The following is a 24,767-nucleotide window of genomic DNA, read 5'->3' on the forward strand; positions in this document are numbered from 1 at the left end:
CTACAGGATTGACGCTGCTAGAAATTTCTTACAAAGTAGTTGGGATAGGCCCAGAACCCCTTGGTGGCTCCGCCCATGTGTATAGAGGCTCAAACCAACTAGTTTTGCTATACATGTAACACACCTTTATTCACACTATGGAAGTAAGGATATTCTTTTATTTTTATTAAAAATGAAATCAGATTGTGGTTTTGCCACGACACTCCACCATTCTAGAGGCCTAAAAGTAAAAATATTCTTGATATGATGATGATCTCAAGTTGCATTATGTACTTTCCCATTAAGGCTTAAAAAGAATAATATATAACTGAATATATTGTTTATTTATCTTGCCTACCTTAGGATCCTAAATTCATAATTCCATATAACTTATTTGCTTAATAAGTATTTTATATATTAAACACGTTGATACATAAAATCAATGAGATTTTGGAACAATGTAAAGTGTCAAGTTTGTAATTTTTACAAGGTTGCTCCAGTCACTTACTGAGGATAATTTGTAAAGAGATATAGATAGGGAAGCAAACACAAGATGTACGTAGTTCATCCTAAGTTGGGCTACGTCCACAGATTGAGGAGTTCTCATTAATAGTGGAGAGTTTACACAATATATAGGGTTCAAACACAATCATCATAGTGAGTTCTAATGATAGGTTTAAGTACAATAATTACATTAGGGATTAATTGTAGGAGAGTGGTCTCGTTTTATAGTTGAGAAGAGTCTCTTGCTTTCATCCGCGGTCAATGTGGGACTTTAAAAGTTTTATTCTGATATTGACATGTGACATTATGTGATTGGTCTCTTGATTAGAGAGGAACTCATGTGCTTCGGTAGAAGTGTCTTAACATGAACGCTTCAATGGATCCCTGAAAATACAAAGTTGACCAGAGCTCGATAATTTTAAGATTAGTGAAGTATGGTACAAATAAAACATAAAAGGAGAGAAACAAAAAAGAAAACAAGATACAAATGGTCGTGAAGATTTTAAGATCATAGGATCAACTAAAACCCTTTTTCGATTAGGGTCCACCATTGGTTGAGATCGATCAGAAAGGTAAGAAAAAAATGTACGCCACTTTGATAGGTGATCGATCAGGACCTTTAGTATATTTTTCAAAAAGATAAAAAGTAGCAGCCAACAGGAAGAATCCATATTTTCTGCGCGTTTCTTTTGATATAAAACTCAAGAAAAAATTATTTTTAGGCGAAACAATAGTGGTTCTATTACAAACATTATACAAACATTAAAGATGGTATCTTATATCAAGTCTAAAAGGTCTGCAAACTTAAAAAACTCGAAACAAAATATAAGGGCTAACTTGACAAATTTAATAGTCACTATATTGTTAAATGAAAGTGCTTTTAAAATGACTAAAAACGTTTTTTGTGAAATAGTTTTAGGTTTTAAAAACACTTGAAGTGTTTTTTAAAAGAAACATATATATGTGCTTCTTATAGAAAGTATTGAACCAAGATTCACTTACATTTTTACTAAGGATTTATTCAAAAAACATTATTGTAAAAAATTCTTCCAGTTATTTGAAAAGCAGTTTCTAACAAATAATAATTAAATTGATGAAGTTGGCATTGTTTTTTGTTTTCGAGTCTTTTTAGTGCGAGAACCCTTCAAATTCAATCCTCGATGCCATCTTTGCAGTTTGTGCTTAATTAACTATCAAATGAGAATTAAAGCGTCTTTAATTTGTTTTAATAAGATGTTTGATGATGCATTGATCCTCCTCCGAAGGAAACCTAATGAAGTGTTTCCACTAAGTGAGAGCTAGTAAAAATATTCTCCCACTGCTGACTGGCCACCCGAAGGAAACCTAATGAAGTGTTTCTCGATCAATTGTGTAGGTTGTGTTGTGATATGGTGATATGAATCCTCTTCACTTTAAGAGACATGCTGCCTCCCCTCAGTTGAGACCACCATCATTCTATAGTTCAAAAGGAACCAAAGGCCTGCCCAGGAACAATATATTTATTAATTTGAATTAATTAGGGGTTCTTTTATCGTTAAAAGGTGTTGCTAACTAACAAGATTTTTAATGTACTGGAAAAACAATTTGATACACTAAGTGTTATAATATAAGTGGTTAGATATTTAAAAAATAAATAAAATTATCAACCATTTACATTATGAAACTTAATTTATCAGACCGTATTCTTAACACGCTAAAAAATTTCTCATTTCTGACAGCAAAGAGGACTTTTGTAAAAGTACTGTTTATTGTAAAAGCTAGGGTTTCGGAAGAGAAGGACGGGGTGATCTGACCCGGCCTGCATGAACCGGTCGGACACCACCCTGTCCAACCCAGTTGTGATGCTAATTGCATTTGCTCTGTTCCGTTCTCTTTTCAGGTGCATAAGTACATCAGTGACAGATAAAATTAGATTTTCTTTGCACGAGAGAATCTTCCGAGCCAGTGTTTGGTCGAGTCCATCTTTGACTCGTTAAGATTCAACGTTATGGTGTGACTTGAATGTTACATATAATATAAGTTAGGTGTTGCAAGAGTTTTAGCCGTTATATTTGGCTGTCGTGGTTGCACCTGTCAAGTTAAACGATATTTTTGTTTACCTGCTTTAAGTATTATAATTTATATTTTCAAACTCAAACATTATCATTCAATGCTACGTAATATTGAACAATAATAGTAAACGGAAATCATTTTCTTTCTTTCTTTCTATATATTAGTTATATTTTTCCTTTTACAATAATTCTTTTCTGAGTGAGTACTATATTCAATAGAAGCAATAATGTATAAACTGTTTGTTGAATAAGTATTATATAATCATTAGGAGCAAGATTGTTAACCATTTTTATATTTTTATTAAAATTATTCATTTACTTCTATAATGTGACAACCCGTCCCTAAATTTAAATTTTTATTTATTTTAATCGAGGGAATTGATGGGCAAAATGTAATTTTTCGAGGATGTATTTGATCCTCGTATATTCTGTCATGTTTCTTGACATATTTGGATAGAGCTCGACCTCACGAATGAGTAGGCGCAAACCGTTCGTGAAATGTAGTTATAATGAAGGAGTTATTAACGAGTGAAGTGGAGGGCAAAATAGATCATTTACCATTTAATTGGAAGGCTCCAGAAAATCTAGAGTAATGGGATGAGCCACGCGTGTGGCTGAGATTGAGAAGGGGAGTGAGATGGACAGAGGAGATGAAGGAAGCAAGGAGAGAGAGGAGGGAAAGGAGGGAGGGAGATGGCCAATCGGGGGAGAGAACAAGGAGGGGAAATGAGAGAAAGGGGAAACGGGGGATTCTTGACCCGCACCCTTTTGTCTCGACCCAGTTGGCTCTTTACTTTTCCGACGGCTTTCCGCCCATTTTTTCCGACGAATTACATCAAACCATCACTTGGAAAACCCTCCATGATCTTCCCTCTTCCTATTACACCCCAAAAATCAAGGGATTTGGCCTTGAAATTAGGTGAACCAGCACGGTGGGGTGCGGCGGCTTTGTGTTCGAATCACCTAAATCTGAAGCCAACTACATGCATCTCCACCACCATTAGACTTCCCTTGAGGCTTGGAACAAATCCCAAACAACTATAGGGAAAGCAGAGCACCGTAAGTGACGAATCGAAGCCACTCATTCTTAGGGTTTCGGCGGGTTCAAGATGAATTAGAGCCTTTCCCGGCCAAATTAGACTTGGCCACATGTATAAAACTTGCTCTACTCATTGAGATCTTCATTCTTGTAAATTTTGGTAATTTTTGGAAATAGTTGGATTTTCTGGTGAGTCAGGGCGGCCGACTGCCACCTGCGGCAGCTTATAGGCTGAGGTATCCTCTGACCTTCCTAGGCTAAATTTGATACCCTAATTCCATATGTGAAGTCTGATTGTTGAAATTTCATTGTTTGAACATAGTTTTGATAGAGATCGTCACTTGATCCTTATATGAAGACGATCCAACCGTTGGATTGTCACCAAAATTTACTACATTATAATACGTAATATTTTAGGACAATAGGAACTAACGAATTGGGAATCTAACATACAAATCTTTCCAAACTGAATTTGTAAGCTCGTAAATAAAACGTCGGCCGCCACTTAATTCTAGCAATTGGCAGAGATTCGACCGTTGGATCGTAATGAAATTTTAGTATGATGTTCTAGAAGCATAATGTGCATCTTTAGAAGTTACGGATCGCAAATCCGAGGAGCGGATCTTCTGGATTAGGTTACGTAGGATTGTGGACCCTACCGTCGACCTTTGACCGACGGTTGACTTTTGGTCAATGGGTTTCAAATCATTCTAGAACATCCTTGGGGATGTATTTTATGTAAGTTATGTGTTCTATCGATAAGAATTCTGAGACGTTATTTGATAATTGTGCTAGGCGTTGATGGTTCGTGACGCATCGATATTCATGCTAGGGAATTGTAGAGCTGACTTTAAGTGAGTGGGTCTTTTCCTTTTTATAGTATATATATGATTGATAGTTCCACAAATGCTTTTAAATTGATTTATGCATTTTATGTCATGTCATATATATATATATATATTTAAATACTATGATATGGTTGAGTTTTAGACTGCATCATGGCATATCCATATGTATATTACCTGCATATAATTGTTGTGAATGATTGGAAGTGCTAAGGTGAACGCAGGACACACATGTAAGTTCAGGTGAGTTTATGGTGTTATTTGAAATGATTGAGTTATGACATGACTATATTTATGTTTTATGCAACTCTGACACTGTCGTACAGGTTGCAATAATAGGAAACTCTGACACTGTCATGTAGGTTGTGATAGGCAACTCTAACACTGTCGTACATGTTGCAATAATAGGCAACTCCGACATTGTTGTACAGGTTGCCTATGAGTTGTACAGGTTGCATTAGGCAGCTCCGACTCGTGTGTTATCATAGATTGATTTATGAGTCGTACAGGTTGCCTTAGGCAACTCAGACTCGTGTATCAGCATATATTGATGAGCACCTGATTTTTTTTTATGTTACTGCTGATGTGTAGTGATTTGGAATATTTATGGATTTACTGTTGATTTGCATTTGATTTCATACTTATACGTAGTATGATTTTTTGAAAACTATACAGGTTTTACAGCGAGGGGTTATAACGTTTTCAAAAGATTTTTATTAAAACTTTATTTCCAGGCTCATTCACACTTGTTTTTCGCCCCTCCAGGTTTTAATAACCGAGCTTTCTTATCGACGAGGATTCGTGGAAAATCTTGGTATTGAAGATTACCTTCGATGGTATGATTCTCAATCCACTCTACTGTACTTTACTTATGCTTTGACGTCACGCGTGAAATGAGTTCATTCCCGCTCACAGCGCACTCTTGTATTTAGGCACTTTTAGGTTTAAATTCATTCACATTTTCCACATCACAACACCTTATGGCTTCGTTGCCTTCCAGGTGTCGGCCATCACAACTCGATTTAGAGTCCTAGTGGACAATCCGGGTCGGGATGTGTCATATAATATGTTAAAAATATGTATATAAACGTAATCATATATTGGAAAATGTGTCAAAATAACGTGTTTTAAACGTAAAAATACATATGTTTGTGTATGATAAATGTCTAGTACTTCAGAATTATAAAGACGTGCGATTTAATGAAACATTAAAATATGCATGGAAACAGGAAGTACTTTTGAAGAATAAGTTTGTACGTGTATTTTACGTAAATTTACTAACCTAAATTTTTCAGAAACCAAAGCTCTAGTTTTCTCCTGCGTGTATAGTACTTTAGAGTTGCCCAAAATAATTCTTACAAGGAGGAATCCGCATGCCTGGAAATGCCTACTTCCAAAAGAACGAGTCCAAGTACTTTTCCTATATTAAAACTATATTTGTGCACCTGTACAGAAACAGAAACAATACAAGAAATGATGAGACTTGTACAGGAGGAAAGTGGGATTTTCATATATATATATATATATAGATGAGACTTGTACAGGAGGAAAGTGGGGTTTTCATATATATATATATATATTGTTGTACAGATACAATACAAGAAATGATGAGACTTGTACAGGAGGAAAGTGGGATTTTCATATATACAACAATACAATACAAGAAATGATGAGACTTGTACAGGAGGAAAGTGGGATTTTCATATATATATATATATATATATATATATATATATATTGATTGTTTATGGGGGAGGGGGGTTGGGGGAATGGGGATGGGTGGTGGTGGTGGTGGGGTTCTAGGGTTTCACAGGGGATGAGAACGCATGGGATGGGGGATGGGGGTTTGGGGTTCCTACATCCCCGATGAATTTTTAATTGTAACGGGAACATAAGTGATATATCACGTGTTTTAATAGAAGTGGTGTGAAATTTTTATTTTTTTAAGTTATTAACTTTTTAGCACACATATCTCACAATTTGTATAATAATATATGATGTATCACTTCGTATACCGATTACACTGAAAAATCTCTTCACATCCCCTCGTGAGCGCTATCTTTCTATCATGGATCATGCAATTGGGCGATGGCGAGCTCTTCCCCCTCGATTATCATCATTAATAGCGTGCTGCCAAAATAGAGAATCTGTTTAAGCCTTTTGGGCTTTTACATTTTTAACCTTTTAAGATAATTTTTTTACTAAGTCAAGGTAGTAGATTAGATTTTGACTTTCGTTCTTTGAATCAGGCAAAATTTTTATTTTTTTTTGGTAATTTTAATTAGGTTTTTTTTTATGGTAATTTCATTAGGTAATATTGCCTTGTTTGGTAATTTGAATTAGGTATATTGTTATGGTTGTGCACAAAATGTATCAACATAATATACCTACCAATTTGTTGGCGTGAAGTGCAATTCGAAAAATATTATTGATACTCTAAAAATTTAATTGAGTACTTTTTATGTAAGTAATTTTCTTTTTAAATATATAAAATTTGGAGTGCACAATTAAATTTTGAAAGTATCAATAACAGTTTATTTAGAATTGAACGTAATTTATCTCTGTTTCTTATTATGTTTTATTTCCTATTGTATATTTACCTAATCTTCATATAGGTGCATTCATAATAGTGTACACTAATTATTGATTAAGAATTTTAATTTTAATTTTAAATTAATTTTATTTTTCCATATTAGTGCGATCCATTGGAGAGTTGTCTTTTCAGCCAAGCAGAATATATGTGAATGTGGGAGACAAATAAAAACATTTGAAGGTTAGCAACAGTTGACAAAATATCATTTTAGGGCCCTGCACATGGGACCCACATCCGTCTCCTCACTCTATCTCTTGACTCTGTTGACTCCCCCCTTCCTCTCTATATTTATACCTCTAATTCCATCCCTAACTCTCCACCTCCACTTCTCTTCTTCTTCCTCTTTCTTGTCTTACGTTGTTAATCTCCATTTTCTAGCTTAATCAGCTAGATTAATTAGGTGATTAACCAATGGCTGACGCAGTAGGTTCATCCTCTGCAAAGAGAATGTGTTCGGTGCCTGAGAGGCTCCAATTGCATGGCGCCATGCTGGTCTTGCAGTTTGGCTACGCTGGTTTCCATGTCGTCTCAAGAGCTGCCCTAAACATGGGCATTAGCAAGCTCGTCTTCCCAGTTTACAGAAACATCATCGCTATTCTCCTCCTCCTTCCTTTTGCCTATTTTCTAGAGAAGTACGCATATATTTAAAATAAAAAAAATTCGGCGCATCTCTTTTCTCTTTATGATGCTCAAGCATGTTTATTTCTATCAACTGATTTGTTTTGATTAATTCAATCCAAATAAAAGAAATAAACATTAGCGAGAAGGAGAGAAAAGCAGTTTGTACTTATTTATAATTAATCAATATTGCGTAATGGAGATTAATTAATTAACGTGTTCATCTTGTTATTGATTTTTTGCTTCATCAGGAAGGACAGGCCTGCAATCACTCTAAACTTTCTCATTCAGTTCTTCCTGCTTGCACTTATTGGGTATGATTAAAAAAAATTACACATTTGAAAAGCCAAGACATATATTCTGCTAATTAACTATTTAATAATCACCTTTTGTTTCACTTTAATTATTTTCTTAATTTACAGAATTACAGCAAACCAAGGATTTTACTTGCTGGGGTTGGACAACACATCACCCACCTTTGCTTCTGCAATCCAGAACTCCGTCCCCGCCATCACTTTCCTCATGGCAGCCATACTCCGGTAACGTTAATTTATTAACTTACATAATAAATCATAATATTTTTATTCCAAGTTCTTCATCAATATATATATATGTACACACACACACACACTTACTTTGTCAGCGTCACTTTTGCATGTTTAAATAACATTATTTTATAAATTAATATTGCAGGATAGAGCACGTAAGACTAAACCGCAAAGATGGTATCGCCAAGGTGGTCGGAACGGTCTTCTGCGTCGCCGGAGCATCGGTAATCACTCTATACAAGGGGCCCACCATATACAGCCCAACTCCTCCACTTCAGATGATGAGCTTGATGAGGGGAACTACCGCCTCTGCAATCTCATCAACTTCTTCATCAGCAATAGTGTCGACTCTCTCATCGCTCGGCGATGCAAATGGAAAGAGCTGGACACTGGGCTGCCTGTACCTGATCGGGCACTGCCTGTCGTGGTCCGCCTGGCTCGTGCTGCAAGCCCCGGTTCTGAAGAAGTACCCAGCTCGGCTCTCGGTAACGACGTACACGTGTTTCTTTGGTCTTATACAGTTCATCATTATTGCTGCCGTTTTTGAGAGAGACTATCAGGCTTGGATCTTTCACAATGGTGGTGAAGTGTTCAGCATCCTCTACGCGGTAAGTACTTAGTAGCTAAGATCATTACTAAATTATATATGTATATATATGATCGATGAAAATCTCCTAATCCTCAACTAAAACTAAAACGCCTTTTTAAGTAATTAGCTATTTCTCTTTTAGGTTAAATCCGTACCCAACTTATTAAAAGAAAAACGCCTAGTTTATATATAGTTTTATTTTTATAAAAAAAGGTTACTTGTTTATACTTTATATAAACATATACTACAGTGTGTTAAATTAAAATAAAAAATAAAATTTATGCGAAGGAATGTGACATTTTTTTTCCTTATCTTTCTTATTATGTAACACGCTCAACCCAATTTAGAAGATGAATTTTTTTTCCTCTCTAGTATGGTGTCATGTGCCATATTTTTCTGGTTAGTTAACCAAAAGAAGTCAGAAGCACAAAGTTAAAGTCTGACTAGTCATAAAATAAATAAAAGGCACAACTTGTTCATGTGTGAACCGGTTGCTTCTAACTTAAAAAGCTTTCAAGGTTCAAACACAATAATGCAGGGAGGTGGGTGTTGAAAGTGAAACAAATGATACTGTTTAAATCTTTTCTCTTTTTTCCCTTCCTTTTTTTCCTTATATATTTTTGTTTTGTCGTTAATTAATAGGACTTGTATATGTATAATTGCAATTGCAGGGAGTGGTTGCATCAGGGATCGCATTCGCTGTACAGATATGGTGCATCGACAGAGGGGGCCCTGTATTTGTGGCCGTATATCAGCCTGTTCAGACCCTCGTTGTCGCTATAATGGCCTCCGTCGCTTTAGGCGAAGAGTTCTACTTGGGCGGGTAAGTAGTTCATACTCCTGACCACCACCACCACCTGGGTCCATTAAACCCTAAAAATAATCATTCCCGTCTCATTTCATCACTCTCTCTCTCTCTCTCTCTCTCTCTCTCTCTCTCTCTCTCTGGCATTCATCATTACCCTCCACTGTTTGTACCCAACATTTACTTAATCTATGCATCCCAACACCATTAGTATGATATTAGAAGAGAAAACCATAGAATCGATAGAAACTTGAGTAGGGTTTCCGATCACGTCTTTTGTATGGCAGTACACAAATATGAACTCTCATTTTGTCCTACTTAACTTCACACTGATTCTATTATAGTGTGGGAGTTAGAGTTATTCTAACCAAGCAATCATCACAATTTCTCTTTATGGAATATCCATTCAAAAGGGTTAGATTCATTGACACATAGGTTGACAAGTCAAAACAAGTTATATATATATAAAACATAATAACATTTCACGTGTTTTAACATGTGTTTTTTGTACTTTTCCTTAGAATTTATACTCGATTTTACATAAATTTGATGTCTATGTGTTTCAATACCACATATATACTAATTTTTTTTGTAAAATATTATGTTTACACTTGAAAAAAAAAGACATATATAAATAATAAACGAACAAGATTTGAATGATTCAGAAGTTCATGTAAAACACATATATCACAATTTGGTCGCATCTTTGTTGTTGTTGAATATACCTATACTTAAATATTGGTCTTGTATAATATTGGACAGGATCATTGGGGCAGTGCTGATTATAGTGGGACTATACCTAGTGCTGTGGGGTAAAAGCGAAGAAAGAAAGTTTGCTCAGCTAATTACTCAAGGAAGCAGCAGGGCTGGAATCCAGTCCACTCCAGAGCACACAAACAACAGGAAAATCCAAACCAAGACTTCCCTCACTCAGCCGCTCATCCCCCCATCCACCGAAAATGTTTGATCGCCATTTTCCAACTTTTAGCGACAATCTTGGGCCCTTCTCCTTCAAGAGATATCAGGAGGACAAAAAAAAATTCTGCCCTAGCTATATAATATATCAGAAAGCTTTGTGTGTGTAATGAAGGTGTTCTTTTTTTTTTTTTTTTTTTTTCTCTCTTTGTTTTTTCACTTTTATTCAATCACTTTCTTTAGTAGGGGGAGAAGGGGGAAAATCAAAGAGAGGGAGAGATCTCAGGGGGATGAATATATTCATCATGATCATTGTCAGCTATGTGGGGGACTCAGAGCCTTAAATCTCAAATGCTTTAATTATATGTTAATTTTATGGTTTGATTAAATGAAAAAGATTTTCCTACACTGTAGTCAAAGCTGGCTAAATTCATGCTCTTCATATCACAGCAAACAAACTCATATAGTTAAAGTACATTTAACACAATTGAAGTTTGGAGTCAGTTCAAAATGAGCCACAAAATTTTAATTTTATAAGAGGTGCAATGTTAAAAAATCACATCCTTGTGATCCATTTTGAAACTAACCTGAAACTTTGATGGGGAAAAAATCATTATTTATATCACAATCACCTCAACTCATGTCTATATAATCACAATTAGAAAAATCTGATATCGAGTTTTTTTATATTGAAAAATGATTACGGTTATTTATTCTTTTAAGAATCGAAATGATTCACAGGAGTATTATAATTTCTCCAATTAAAAGTATAATTATTTACAATTCTTTATGTTAGTGTGGTGACAAAATTGCAGGTAAGATTTGATGCATGATTATTGTCAGATCCTAAATCACATCAGCAAAGAGTACGTTATTTGAAACTTGAAAGGGTCCATAATAGTAATGACATTAGGTTTTTTATTTTATTTTAAGAAACATTCATTTCTTTTATAATGGAAAGCTGCTTTTCCTTTTAGTGATGTGAATGGCATCAATTGTGTTCATTTATCCCCATATATTAGAGCATTGTGCAAGTAGTTAGTTATTTTGTATCATGTTCCAGGACTTTTGTCCGTGAAAGTATGTATTTCTTTATACAAGCACTGTCAGTAAGAGAATGAAATCGAACTTATATATATATACACTTTTGATGAGCTAAATTACACGCTTTTTGCATCTGAGGGCTTTCAGTGAATTGGAAAATTTGAGTGGTATGAGAGTGAGTTTTATTTTTGAGCTCAATATATGGAACTCATTAATGTGATATCTATATCATAAATAACAAGAGAAAATAAATATTCAACCATAAAAAGAGAAAATGAAAAGTCAATGGGTCTCACATTTAAGATATAAAACTCAAGCACTATGGCAAATGTAGTATGAATTAAACTTACGGTATCTGATTTTTATATATAAGTATCACATTCACCTAAACCATTGATGAAGGCTCAAACAGATATTTTCACTCCCCTCCTTCATGGCAAAAAAAAAAAAAAAAGTTGAATTGTTACCTGCCATTAGTCTTGTAAACATTCTAAGAAAATATATAAAAACTAGGATAAAAGACTGTTTACCACCCTCATGTTTCGTGGTTTTCAACATTTAGTACATCAAGTTTTTTTCGTCCCAGAGTCATACCTAAAGTGTAAATTTTGGGACAGTCTCATACATCTGTTAGTCAAACTATTAGTTCTCCCGTTAAGTGATGATGTGGCGCCCTGATTGGACGCCACGTGTCATTAAAAAAATAAAAAATTTATTTAAATAAAAATAATATTAAAAAATATTTTAATAAATATTTAAATAATAAAATATTTTTTTTCCTTATTCTCTTCTTCTTTTTTTTTTTTTTTTTTTATTCTTCCTCCTCCTTCTCCTTCTTCTTCCTTCTTAAGAAGGAAGGAGGAGAAGGAAAAAAAAAAAAAAACCGAACCCAGAAAAGAAGAGGAAGAAGAGGAAGAAGAAGGAAGAAGAAGGAGAAGAAGAATGAGGAGGAAGGAGAAGGAAGAAGAAGAAGGAGAAGAGGAAGGAGAAGGAAAAAAAAAAAGAAAAAAAGAAGAGAAACCGAACCCAGAAGAAGAAGAAGGAGAAGAAGAAGGAGGAGGAAAGAGAAGGAAGAAGAAGGAGAAAGAGGAGGAAGAAGAAGAAGGAGAAAGAGGAGGAAGAAGAAGAAGGAGAAGGAGGAGGAGGAGGAAGAAGGAAAGAAAAAAAGAAAAAAAAAAGAAACCCAACCCAGAAGAAGAAGAAGAAGAAAAAAAAAAAAAAAGAAGAAGAAGAAGAAGAGAAGAAGAAAAAAATATATATTTTATTATTATTTTATTATTTAAATATTTTTTTAAATATTTTTTAATATTATTTTTATTTAAATAATTTTTTTATTTTTTAATGACACGTGGCGTCCAATCAGGGTGCCACGTCATCACTTAACGGGAGAACTAACAGTTTGACTAACAGATGTATGAGATTGTCCCAAAATTTACACTTTAGGTATGACTCTGAGACGAAAAAAACTTAATGTACTAAATGTTGAAAACCACGAAACATGAGGGTGGTAAACAGTCTTTTACCCTAAAAACTAATATTAGTGTATATTGTCAATTTTTTTTATAGTGATTATTCAATTTCGATCATTGAAAAAAAAAATCTTAAATGAATCTCTATTGGAAATGGCATGACCATATATTGAAGAAACTAATTAATACACTGTCAAATTGTATAACACCTTCAAACTATATATCTCATCACTTTTCGTCCCCATCTATCACACTAGTGCCGGTACCGTCCTTGCCTTTGTAACGCCGAGCCACCCACAAATACACCAAGAAATTAGCACCGTTAATGGCGGTCAAAATCCAATAAAAGTAATTAAGCTTGCTCTTATTCAAATCATTCCTCAGCCACCCTTCTTGTTCTCCGCCGGTCGCACGCCCAATGATCTTAACAAGCACCGTGCTCAGCCAACTCCCGATCCCAATCTCACTCAGAAAAATCGCACTACTAATGCTCCTCGTACCGTCCGTGGCCTCATCGTAAAAAAACTCCAACTGTCCAACGTACGTAAACACCTCGGCGGTTCCAATGAGAAAGAACTGCGGAACCAACCAAAACACGCTCATTTTTCTCAACGGACTGAACTCGTCTCGGCGCTTCTTCTCAACCAAGGCAGCTGAGGCCACGGCCAAGATTGAGATAAAGAGTCCGACCCCCATTCGTTGTAACGACGTCAGGCCACGCGGGTGGCCTGTGCGTTTGCGAATGATGGGGACAATGAACTTTTCGTAAAGGGGGATGAGGATTAAGGCGTTGATGGCCGCGAAGACAGGGACGGAACCTGGGGGAATTTCGAAGTTGTGGCCGAGTTTGCAGTCGGTTTTGATGGCTTGGCTGACGAACAAGGTTGAGAGTTGAGCGAATGAGATGGCGAGAGCTAAGGTTGATGCCCATACGGGGAGAACCCTAATGAAGCATTTGAATTCTTCGACTTGGGTCACTGTGCATAGCGTCCAACGACTCTTTGGGTTGCCTTCTGGGTCTGTCATCACAGCTGCCTTGTCCAAAAACCTGCATATTAACAAGTTGATTAAGTGGCCAATTAATATATAACTTACCTAAATCACACAAAAACAGTTAATTCACAATCTTGATACTACATTTTTCAGCAAGTTCATGCTCATTAAGCTAGCGCACAATACACAAAACAGTTATATGTAGGTCTTTTATCCAAAATAATCAATGAGATTGACATATAACTACTTACTTTGGTCCCTGATATTTAAAATCGATAGAAGTGGTTCCTGATATTATCCATCGTCAATCATTTTGATTATTCTTTAAGAAATCTCCGTTAAATTGAGGGTATTTTTTGTTAAATGAACATGTGGTTTATTCAATTTAACGGAGATTCTTCATAGAATGACCAAAATGATTGACGATAGACATCTCGTCAATCTCAGGGACCACTTCCATTAATTTTAAATATCAAAAACCAAAATGAAGAGTTATGAGAATCTCATAACCATTTTGGCTAAAAAACTTTATGTATACATACTATCTGACAAAAGATAGAACTTAATTATATGTGCATTGCTATGCAGCCAAAAAACGAGACATATTAAAACTCACTTGAACTGTGCAGTGTGCGCTAGCTTCCGTGCACCCAGGATGTCAGACTCGTCGGTCTTAACCTCATAGAGCTCAGCATCACGCACCACCTCAACTCCGCTAACATGGTTCCTCACTGAGGCCACAACAACCTGAATGAATCTAGTGAAAGGACTCCCCATAGGCTTCTGATAACGATAGTACGGAACACCAGCGGCTAGAATGATAATGGAGCACATCGTGAACGCGGTCGGGATTACAAAACCCCAAGTCCACCCCTTGTTATCTTGTATGTAAACCAGCACCGTGATCCCCAATAGTACGCCCATGTTTATGGCAAAGAAGAACCAATTGAAGAACGAGTATTTCTTTACTATTTCTTTTGAATCAGCCTCGTCGAATTGATTGGCCCCAAAGGACGAAACACATGGTTTTATGCCACCGGTTCCAAGGGCGATGAGAGCGAGTGCGCCGTAGAGGAAGGCAGTCTGGCTGCTGGTAGCTTGGCTGCACGGTTCAACCGTGCATGGCTGTGGACGTAGGCTGTCCACGGAGGCTGATACTGTCAACAAGATCATACCCTGTAAGAAAAACATTGGGTTAGTTAAATTTACACCAACTTCTTTTGAGAATTTTTGTGTTTCACAAGATTTATTGAAGTTTTATAAATATGTCAACATTCATTGAGATTTGAAATCGTTTTCACTTAACATCAATATATCCAAACATTAATTTAACCATAAAGTCTTTTTGAGGGAATTTAACCATATATTTTGAATTATGTATACATCCTCTAGTTTTAAACCTATTTTCACATTAAGTAAGGGCTTTTGCAAGAAGCACTTACGTTCATAAGCTATTTATTGAAAAATTCAAGTGTTTCATGTATATAACATAGACAAATTCTATCCGGAGAGCGTTCATGATGAAATTGATGAGTTCGAAATATAAAAGACTAAACTGATGAAATGGTAAGAGATAAAGGACCATTTGGGATTAAAATGGTTGATGTTATTCACACACCCCTTTTTATCTTCTACATATCCCTCTCAATTTCTAGTCGTCGGATCAAAAGAGTTAAAAAAAATCAAAGAAAAAAAAATTAACAAAAAGTGTATGAGAAGTAAATATAGCTATGTGAATAGTGGCGCCCTAAAAATACCCTTGTTAAAAAAACACTTTTATCACTTCCCAAAAGTCCCAAAACAACCCCATGCTAATGGGTCCAATTATCTGAATTTCAGCCCAATAAGGCTTGTGGGCCTAACCAAGTTGATGAAAATCCAAGATGAAAGTGGAAATGGGCTTTCATACCACAGCATAGATACAAGAGAAAGTGATGATGGTTTTGAAGCGGCCCAAATAAGCATCGGCTACAAAGGCTCCAAATAGTGTGAGGACGTAAGAAGCTCCGATCCAGTTCGTCACATGAGTCGCCGCTGTCGGCAGCGACTGTCGCATCTCGTATACCAAATAACGCACCATGTTCACCGCAATTGCAAAAAATGCCAGCCTCTCAGCCACCTCATTCACTACAATTAATTAAGCCAAAACAAAAAAAGTTAATTTAATCTTAGTACTACGGTCTTGTGGTATTTCTCTTCACTTTGAGGTGAGAGGTTTCGAATCTCATGGATGACGAATTCTATACCAAATTAGGTTATCCATTGTATAGCTTAGTCGAACTCATATTCTCCTTAGTGTAAAAATATCGATATACTCAATAAATAAATAAGCTTTTTAGTTAAAATGGTTTCTGAGATTGTTATAACTCATTACTTTTGTCTCTAAAATTTAAAATCGATATAAGTGATCCTTGAGATAGTCTACCTTAAATCATTTTAGTACTTGTATGGAAAATTTTCGTTAAATTAAAAAAATGGAACTTTAACGAAAAACTCTCGGTACTGTTCACTTTAACGAAAAACCACATTTTTACACTAAAAAGTCAATCATGGTACTATTCACCTTACCCTTTATTTTGTCCTTATCGTTAAAACTCAAAGTTTTCAAGTCATTTTCATTAGTTTTCCTTTAAAAAAACCACAAGTTCAAGAAAAGGGGTTGATTGACAAAAATCTCATCAGTTTAACATAGATTTCTCACAGAATGATCAAAATGATTGATGGTAGACAATCTCAGGGACACTTCTATCGATTTTAAATCTCAAAGACCAAAGTGAAACGTTATGCAAATTTCAAAGATCATTTTTATAAAAAGCCTAATAATAAAATTGTAAATTTGTAATGCATATAAGAATTACTATAAAGTACCTATGATAAATGGTGCGGCCTTCCATCCTCCTGTTGTTTGCTTGTCAGCAATTTTTCCCCTGAGGTCCACACATCCATTGCTTACCAAAGTTGTGGTTACGCTTCCTTCCTGCATGTTGATGTTGATTAGTTATAGCATAAGTGTATAGCTATTTAGGGGCATTTAGTCCGTGTCCAAAGTTTCAGCTGCTTTCGGATTTAGTTCAGTGCAATTTTCGTATCAATGCAGGTTCAGTTGATTTTTTCTTATGAACATTTTCCTCTTTATAGTAAAACTGAAAATATATTTAAACTATGCATCATGTACTCAGATTTGAAATAAATAAATAAACACGAACGAGTTTTGCAGAGTTAAGAAGATTACCATAAGAAATGGATGATATTGGCTGATGAAGTAAGGGGCATATACGAGCAGGACAATGAGAAGAAGAAGAAGAAGAAGATTGTGCGAGGAATGCTAAATCCTAATGAAGTAAGGGGCATATAACAAGAAGTAGAAGAAAAGAGGGGAAAAAAAGAAACAGGAAAGTATCAATCCGTACGATTCAGAGTCCCTCAATTGAAGCAAATATGGAAAATGATCTTATTCTATAACTAATCCCCTTATTAAGAAGATTGTATTCTTAAAATATCAAAATTGATCACAAATGAAGAAAAAAAAGAGAGAAGATAATTCTAAAATCAAGGGAGAATATTACTTACTTTATTCGTCACTTAAGAGTAAATTTGGTATATGAAAACAAAAATTACATGACGTAGTGACTCAAAAAATAAAAATATTTTACCTTCTTGATATCCACAAAATCTTCAAATTTTTCCATGGAGGACTCGACCTCGATAAGAATCGTATTGTCATAAATAATCATGAAAAGTATAATATTCAAAACTACTTTAAATCTAAGAATAGGAGAGTAATGATAGAAAGACTAACTGGAATTAGTCTTCCACTCTCCTAACAAACGAAATATACATGAAATAATTCAATATTGTGTCAAGGCTAATCACATGACTCATATGATGTTTCGCATTAGATTAAATTGAATAACTCACAAGATTTATAATGGAATAAAAAGACAAAATAGTTAAAATAATTCAACCGTTGCGGCTAATTTAACTTAGAACTCAGAAAGTTTATCCGGTTAATATAAAAAGACGAAATAATTCAACCTTTGCACCTGATCTAACTCAGAATTCGGAAGATTCGGCTAGTTGACATAAAAAGACAAAATAATTCGCCCCTAATCTAACTCAGAACTTAGAAAGCTCGTTTGGTGTCTCAGATTAGATAGACAAATCACAAGATTCAAAAGGAAAATCATTCGCATAATACGGAGGAGACAGAGTAGAGCCACAAATACATGTTTACTTGTATATTAGTATACCATTCATATCATACTTGCATACACAAGGACAATAACACTTGCGAGTCCCATGCCTGATGATACATACATCACACCAGGATGATCACGACAGAAAGTCCCATGCGCCGCCGCAGCCCAATAGATATTCATAAACACCTCTCTCTATATGTATTTATATATTTGTACTAGATATACACACACACCACTTACTATTTCCATACGTTTGTCAATATATAGTATATAGAAAGAAGAACGTATAAAGATAAAGGTAGTGGCTTAGTAAATAAAGTTGAACTCTTCAGTGCTTCATATATCATTATACCTTCAGTGCGCCATTGAGACGAATGCAATGTCTCCCAGCAATTTCCATCCACGAACTCGCAGGCGCCGAAAAATCCCATGGTCTTCCACAACCTGTAGATCAAGCGACATTGTTGATTAACAGATATTGAAACAGTTTGGAAGAGTCATTCATCTTTAGCTGGCATTTTAACAAGTTTTGACTGCCCTCAGACCATGTAGAGTTGCTGCACAAGTTTTCACTCACCTGCCATATTAATGTTTGCATAGGCTGTTTTACGTGTAAATTCAAAGGCAAAGGAGATTTTGGGGAAGGGTGACTACATAGCCTCGCCTCCTTGGCATGTCTACGAACAAATGGTATTGTAATGAAAGGCACGATGCAGCAAGGCAAGGCGAGGTGAAGCACTTCTTTTAAGTATGGTAAAGAATAAAATTACGTCTCATCAACTCCAATTGCAATAAGTGCACTTGCAGAACTGGCAATAAATCGCAGCATTGACAAATATAGATAATGCTTGTCGAAGAAAAGGGACAAACATGGTTGAAAACAGAGATAGAGATGAATTAATGTCTCAAACGTTCTACGGATAAGCTCAAACCTTAAACTTCCCCAAGAGGTAGGAATAGGAATCCTCCAAATCCTAATGGTGAGACTAGAAGACTTCCCATCCAAAGTTGGAATTCAGGATAGAGATAATTGAAATCAGTCTTCTAACAAGACGAAATAAACGAAATAATTCAACCGTTGTGCTAAGGATAACTCAAAGAATACATATGGTGTCTTTTTTTTAAAAGAGCTGAGGATTTTTTTTCCGTGAAATTTTTAGAACACATGTGGATAATTCAACCGTCGTATTACCACCACTCATCTCCGACTTCAACATTCTGCGATTTTTTTAGAAGAGTTGAGGATTCTTTTTCCGCCATTTTTTTTAATTTGGGTGGTGATCACCCATAAGGGTAGCGAGATATATATGAGGAGTAAGGAAGACATGACCTGAAACGTGGCTTGTGGAGGATTAGGGTTTAATACTTGGCGTTGGTGAACAGGAGATATCGTGTCCATGGCTAGCCTCACTATTTAAATCTCTAATACACACTTGGCTTACACCTTTGTTTGCTTTCTTGCTCAGGTGGCAATCGGAGAGGAGCCAAATTCCAGTTTTGCCTTTCATTTTTCATTTTCTTTTATTAAATCCGCCCATTACATGAAGATCCACATCAGATTAACTCAGATAAATCGTAATTGATGAATGACGGTATGAGGGAAAATTCTTAAACTGTAGAGAAGACTGACTATAAGTATGTCTTACTGAAGCTGACTGAGAGTTGACATAAGTGATGAACTTGCTGACAATTGAAACAAGGTGTCAGTTTTTAATTTTTCTTTTTACCTTTTTATTTAAATAACAAGATAAACATGTTCACTTATCATTTTTTTCATTTACTATGGAGATATTTGGATTATGGTAGTTTCTTTTTACCTAACTCACGTCTGAGATTTAGATTTTTTTTATAGGTTCTTCAAGATTGATGATTTATTATGATTTTGATTTCTGTATAGTGTTTTGGGTGAGCCCTGACTAGGGCTTTCTGAATTTTGAGTGTTGTGATTGATGAAGGTGCATATAACACAACGAGATCATGAGGGGAAAAGTGTGATTGTGTCTTGGCCTCACAGGTAATTCAAATTTGATGCATTTAGAAATTTTGCACAAATTGGCACACTTGTGCTGTTTATTATGCTTTGAACCATATTTTTGTGTGTCCTATCTTGTTCTCATCAATGTGGTTTGCATTTTGAGCAGGGATCTTGGCCAAACTCACGATTCAAATCGTACACTCCCACATTATGAATTAAACGCTATGAAAGGACAGACGGTATTGTTTTTTGGGGACCTCTCTTACGCAGATGATTCTCCGTTTCATGACAATAACCGGTGGGATACTGGATACATGGGGGAGGTTCGTAGAGAGAAATGTCGCTTACCAGCCTTGCACTTAGACTTCAGGAAATCACGAAATTGATCTTGTCCTGAGCTTGTATGTCTCTGTATTTTTTTTTTTTTTTTTGCAGTACTTCAATCTTGTTCTGCAACAAGTTGTACAAATGATTTTTTGCAGTACTTCGATCTTGTTCTGCAACAAGTTGTACAAATGATTAAGCGTATGATATAATTGCAATGTTGTTTCAGGGAGAAAGTAAACCCTTCAAACCATACACAACCCGTTATTTCTTCTGTACAATGCTTCGTGCAGTATATCTCCGCTATGGTACTCCATCGAGAGAGCTTCAGCATATATAGTATTCTTATCCTCTTACTCAGCATATGGTAAGAATGCTTACATCTCACTTCTAGAGCCACAATTCATCTCGTGCGACCAATTTTGCAGTACTGAGTCAGTCGTGGTTAGTTATGCTTATGTGCTCTCGCGCAAATTGTGCTTTGTTTGCGGGGAAATATACTCTTCGATACAAGTGGCTCGAGAAGGAGCTTCCGAAAGTGAACAAGACAGTGACACCATGGCTTATTGTTCTTATGCATTCTCATTCTCCACTGTATAACAGTTATGTGCATCACTATATGGAAGGAGAATCCTTTAGAGTTATGTACGAGGAATGGTTTGTGGAATATAAAGTAGATATTGTCTTCCCTGGCCATGTTCATGCCTACGAACGATATGTAAGTGTACCTTATACATGCCTGCGAACAATCTATTTAAACTATGGCGGTTTCAGATCAAATGTTGCCTACAACATTTCGAAGACTCTGCACTCCGATAAGTGACCAGTCAGCCCCGGTTTACATAACCATTGGAGCTAGAGGAAACCTAGAAGGATTGGTTACCAAGTATGATGTTAATTCCCATTCGTATTAACTGTGAGCAGTCTTTCCTGTTGATCAAAAGTTTTGAAATTGCGGTGGTATTTTGTGTTTTTCTGCAGAATGTCAGAACCACAGCCAAGTTACTCAGCTTTCTGGCCATGGGATTTTCAATATAAAGAACAGAACTCATGCTTTTTTCAGTTGGCATCGGAATCGAGACGGGTATGCGGTTGAAGCTGATTCTTTGTGGTTTAAGGGCAGATATTGGAACAGCTTGGAAGAGTCATCATCCTTGGCTGTATTTTAGATCAAGTTTTCACTGCCCTCACAACCACCATGTAGACTTGCTGCACAAGTTTTCACTCACCTGCCATATCATTGTAAATTCTAATGTACAAGAGATGGGAAGGATGTGAAAGGTTTCATGTAATCATTCTATAGCACTCTATTCATCATCCAGAATAAAACAATCAGTTCTTCATCCTCATTTAACTCAACAAGATAAAACCATTTTCACTGCTGTTTTTGTGTTGTCAGTCACCACTTCTTTTCTTCCTTTTTTGAAGAGACGGGGTTTCATCACAAGTAGGGAAATGAATTCAACAAACAATTTTTCTTCTGTTTGTCTTTCCATGTTAACCAGGTCAGCCTTCTAAGTTAAGGCGCGACGACGGTCTTTTTTTTTTTTTTTTTTTATACTAATCAGGGCGAGCCTTCTAAATTTTGAGTTAATCCATGTGCGGTGGTTGGATTATTTTGCCTATTTCATCTTTCTATATTAACCATATGAGCTTTCTAACTCTAAATTAGACTATGCACGACGGTTAAATTATTTCATGTTTCTATATTGTGTGAATGGTTTCCATTCAATCTTATGAGTTATATAATTCATTCTTTCTACACATCAGATGGAACTACTAGCATAGCCTACCCTTTACGCACTTTCTTTAATGTATGGTAAAGAATGAAATTACGACTCAACAACTCCGATTGCAATATATAAGTGCACTCGCAGAATTGGCAATAATTCCCAGCATTGATAAATATACAAGATGGTTGTGGAATAAAAGGGACAAACGTGGCTTGAAAACAGAGATAGAGATGAATTAACGTCTCAACTGTTGTACGGATAAGCCCAAACCTTAAACCTCCCCAAGAGGTAGGAACAGGAATCCTCCAAATCCTAATGATGAGACTAGAAAACTTCCCATAAAAAGGTGGAATTCAGGAAAAGAAATAATTGGAATTAGTATTCTAACAAGACGAAATACACGAAATAATCATACCATCGTGCCAAAGATAATTCAGATAACAATGTCTTGAATTAGATTAAATTAGATAACTCACAAGATTCAATATAAAAATCATCATATAATACAAAAAGACGAAGTGAAGTTTACAATCCAATTGTTGATTTAACCCAGAAACAAAAAGGTTGTCAGGTTAATATAGAAAGACGAAATAATTCAACCATTGCGCTTGGTGAAATAAGAAAGCTAATTTGGTTAATAAAGAAAATAAAATAGACGAAATAATCCAACCGTCGCGCCTGATTTAGTTCAGAAAACTCGTTCAGTGCCTTAAATTAGATTACCTTGGATAACAAACCACACTTATAAGGAATTCATTCACATAATATAGATAGGTAGAGTACAGCCAGAATTATCTCATTCATATTATACATATACCCACATTAAGATTTGCAACAAACCCTGCAAGCTGCGACTCTTTTACATTACCCTGCACATTACATTTTTTTAGTACACTCCCAAATTAAAACTAAAAATAAAGGGGATTAAGAAAAGAAAACCTTATTGCTTGTTGGTTTATAATATATACAGCACACTGGAATGACCACGACAAAGCGCAGAAAAACTCATGCGCCGCCGCAGCCCTCTAGATATTTATACACACCTCCATATATTTTACTATATATATACACACACCCCCTACTAGTTGTGTACATATATTATTATTTGACATATGAAGCACTGAAGGCATTGGGCAACTTTATTTACCAAGCTACCACCTCTATCTATATACCTTCAATTTTGATTTACATGCACCATTAATACGAATGCATTGTTTCCCAGCCAGTTCCATCGACGAAACCGCCACCGAAAACACCATAATCTTCCACCGCCGGAAGATCAAGCGACATGGCGGCCTCTGTCCATATCGAGTCATCAAACACCGGAAAGTTCCCGCTTGTGTTCCCCCAGAGTATACCCTCCATTTCATTATTCCCACCACTACTCATATTCTCCCCCACTTCCGTGCCGCCCTGCTCCGGGAGGGCCACAGCCCAATTTCCATGGGGCTGATCCGCCTTCACAGCCAGAAAGTTATCGCCAATAAAAGGTACTGCAATATCGTTCACAAGAGCACCATAACCTGCAGGATTAGTCCCAGTACCTGATGGATTGTTCTGCACAAGGGTTTGGTTCGGAATTTGAGGTGGCACGCAGGGATTGGCCGGCGAGGGAACGACTTGATTCTGCAGATGCTGATTCAAATGATGCTGGTGACAATGAGGGACTCGCTGCTCTGGCAAATTGAGCTTTGCCACAGAACCGTAGAGCTTTCGGGCCGCAACGTCATAAGCCAGAGCTGCTTCATCGGAGGTGTCGAAAGTCCCGAGCCAGAGCCGGGCCCCACGGTTCGGCTCACGGATTTCCGCCACCCATTTTCCCCACGTCCTTTGCCTGACGCCCTTGTAAGTGCACATAGCATTCTCCGGCCCTCCCTTCCCCCTCATGCAACCCTTCCTCGAGCTCGCCTGCGCCGGCCACTTCGACGGCTTCCTTTCCTCAACCCCAACACTGGTACTACCACCACCATTCATCTCCGACTTCAACATTGTGAGATTGTTATGAGATGAGTTGAGGATTATTTTCGTGAACTTTTATTTGGGTGGCGAGTTTGAGAAACCAGTAGTGATATTTATATGAGGAAGGCAGATTTGACCAGAAACGTGGCTTGTGGAGGATTAGGGTTTAAATATTTGGCATGGTGAACAGGAGATATCGTGTCCATGGCTAGACTCACTATTTAAATCTCTAATACACACTTGGCTTACACCTTTGTTTGCTTTCTTGCTCAGGTGGCAATAGGAGAGGAGCCTTATTCCAGTTGTGCTGTGCTTTTCATTTTTCATTTTCTTTCTTTTATTAAATCCGCCTTTTACATGAAGATCGTATCAGATTTTAACTCAGAGACAAATCGAATGTAATTGATGAATGATACTAAGAGGGAAAATTTACTGTACACAAAGACTAAATGAGTATTTCTACTGGAGTAGAGTATATCTTACGGGAACAGAGTATATCTTACTGAAGCTGACTGATTGAAAGATTTGCTGACAACTGAAACAAGTGTCAATTTTTCAATTTTTTTTTTTACTTATTTAAATTTT

General features: G+C 36.3%; 3 protein-coding genes and 1 pseudogene across 4 annotated transcripts; 2 read left to right on the forward strand and 2 right to left on the reverse strand.

Annotated features, from left to right (window-relative positions):
* Positions 1-7,291: 7,291 nt before the first annotated feature.
* On the forward strand, positions 7,292-10,899 carry LOC103440285 (protein WALLS ARE THIN 1-like). The gene is made up of 6 exons (XM_008378962.4): positions 7,292-7,643; positions 7,881-7,943; positions 8,052-8,168; positions 8,323-8,785; positions 9,438-9,589; positions 10,334-10,899. Exons 1-6 carry the CDS (start codon positions 7,423-7,425, stop codon positions 10,536-10,538), a joined length of 1,221 nt encoding a protein of 406 aa, XP_008377184.3. The 5' UTR covers positions 7,292-7,422; the 3' UTR covers positions 10,539-10,899.
* Positions 10,900-13,146: 2,247 nt separating this feature from the next.
* LOC108173828 (protein NRT1/ PTR FAMILY 8.1-like) lies at positions 13,147-17,246 on the reverse strand. Of its 2 annotated transcripts, XM_070827031.1 has the most exons (5): positions 17,225-17,246; positions 16,861-16,969; positions 15,902-16,119; positions 14,609-15,168; positions 13,147-14,047 (listed from the first exon to the last, which is right to left on the reverse strand). In XM_070827031.1, exons 1-5 carry the CDS (start codon positions 17,225-17,227, stop codon positions 13,228-13,230), a joined length of 1,710 nt encoding a protein of 569 aa, XP_070683132.1. In that variant the 5' UTR covers positions 17,228-17,246; the 3' UTR covers positions 13,147-13,227. The 2 variants fall into 2 exon arrangements, with proteins under 2 accessions (XP_070683132.1, XP_028962434.2); XM_029106601.2 differs by lacking the exon at positions 17,225-17,246 and having other exon boundaries at positions 16,861-16,990.
* A 2,894-nt stretch (positions 17,247-20,140) lies between these two features.
* Positions 20,141-21,790, forward strand: LOC103410463 (purple acid phosphatase 2-like; annotated as a pseudogene).
* Positions 21,791-22,965: 1,175 nt separating this feature from the next.
* Positions 22,966-24,555, reverse strand: LOC103410461 (dehydration-responsive element-binding protein 2D-like). Its single transcript, XM_008349163.3, has one exon. The coding sequence runs from the start codon at positions 24,210-24,212 to the stop codon at positions 23,421-23,423; it is 792 nt and encodes a 263-aa protein (XP_008347385.3). The 5' UTR covers positions 24,213-24,555; the 3' UTR covers positions 22,966-23,420.
* Positions 24,556-24,767: the final 212 nt, after the last annotated feature.

The sequence above is a fragment of the Malus domestica genome, chromosome 08 (genome assembly GCF_042453785.1).
Source record: "Malus domestica chromosome 08, GDT2T_hap1".
In the NCBI taxonomy this organism is placed as follows: domain Eukaryota; kingdom Viridiplantae; phylum Streptophyta; class Magnoliopsida; order Rosales; family Rosaceae; genus Malus; species Malus domestica.

Bases quoted from the DNA above. Each gene is read 5' to 3' on its own strand.
- LOC103410461 (XM_008349163.3), bottom strand. From the start codon at position 24,212: ATGTTGAAGTCGGAGATGAATGGTGGTGGTAGTACCAGTGTTGGGGTT.
- LOC103440285 (XM_008378962.4), top strand. From the start codon at position 7,423: ATGGCTGACGCAGTAGGTTCATCCTCTGCAAAGAGAATGTGTTCGGTG. The intron at 7,644-7,880 runs GTACGCATATAT...TTGCTTCATCAG, and splicing joins TTTGCCTATTTTCTAGAGAA to GAAGGACAGGCCTGCAATCA. The intron at 9,590-10,333 runs GTAAGTAGTTCA...AATATTGGACAG, and splicing joins GAAGAGTTCTACTTGGGCGG to GATCATTGGGGCAGTGCTGA.
- LOC108173828 (XM_029106601.2), bottom strand. From the start codon at position 16,975: ATGCAGGAAGGAAGCGTAACCACAACTTTGGTAAGCAATGGATGTGTG. The intron at 16,120-16,860 runs GTACTTTATAGT...AATTAATTGTAG, and splicing joins GGCCGCACCATTTATCATAG to TGAATGAGGTGGCTGAGAGG. The intron at 15,169-15,901 runs GTATGAAAGCCC...TTTTTCTTACAG, and splicing joins TCTCTTGTATCTATGCTGTG to GGTATGATCTTGTTGACAGT.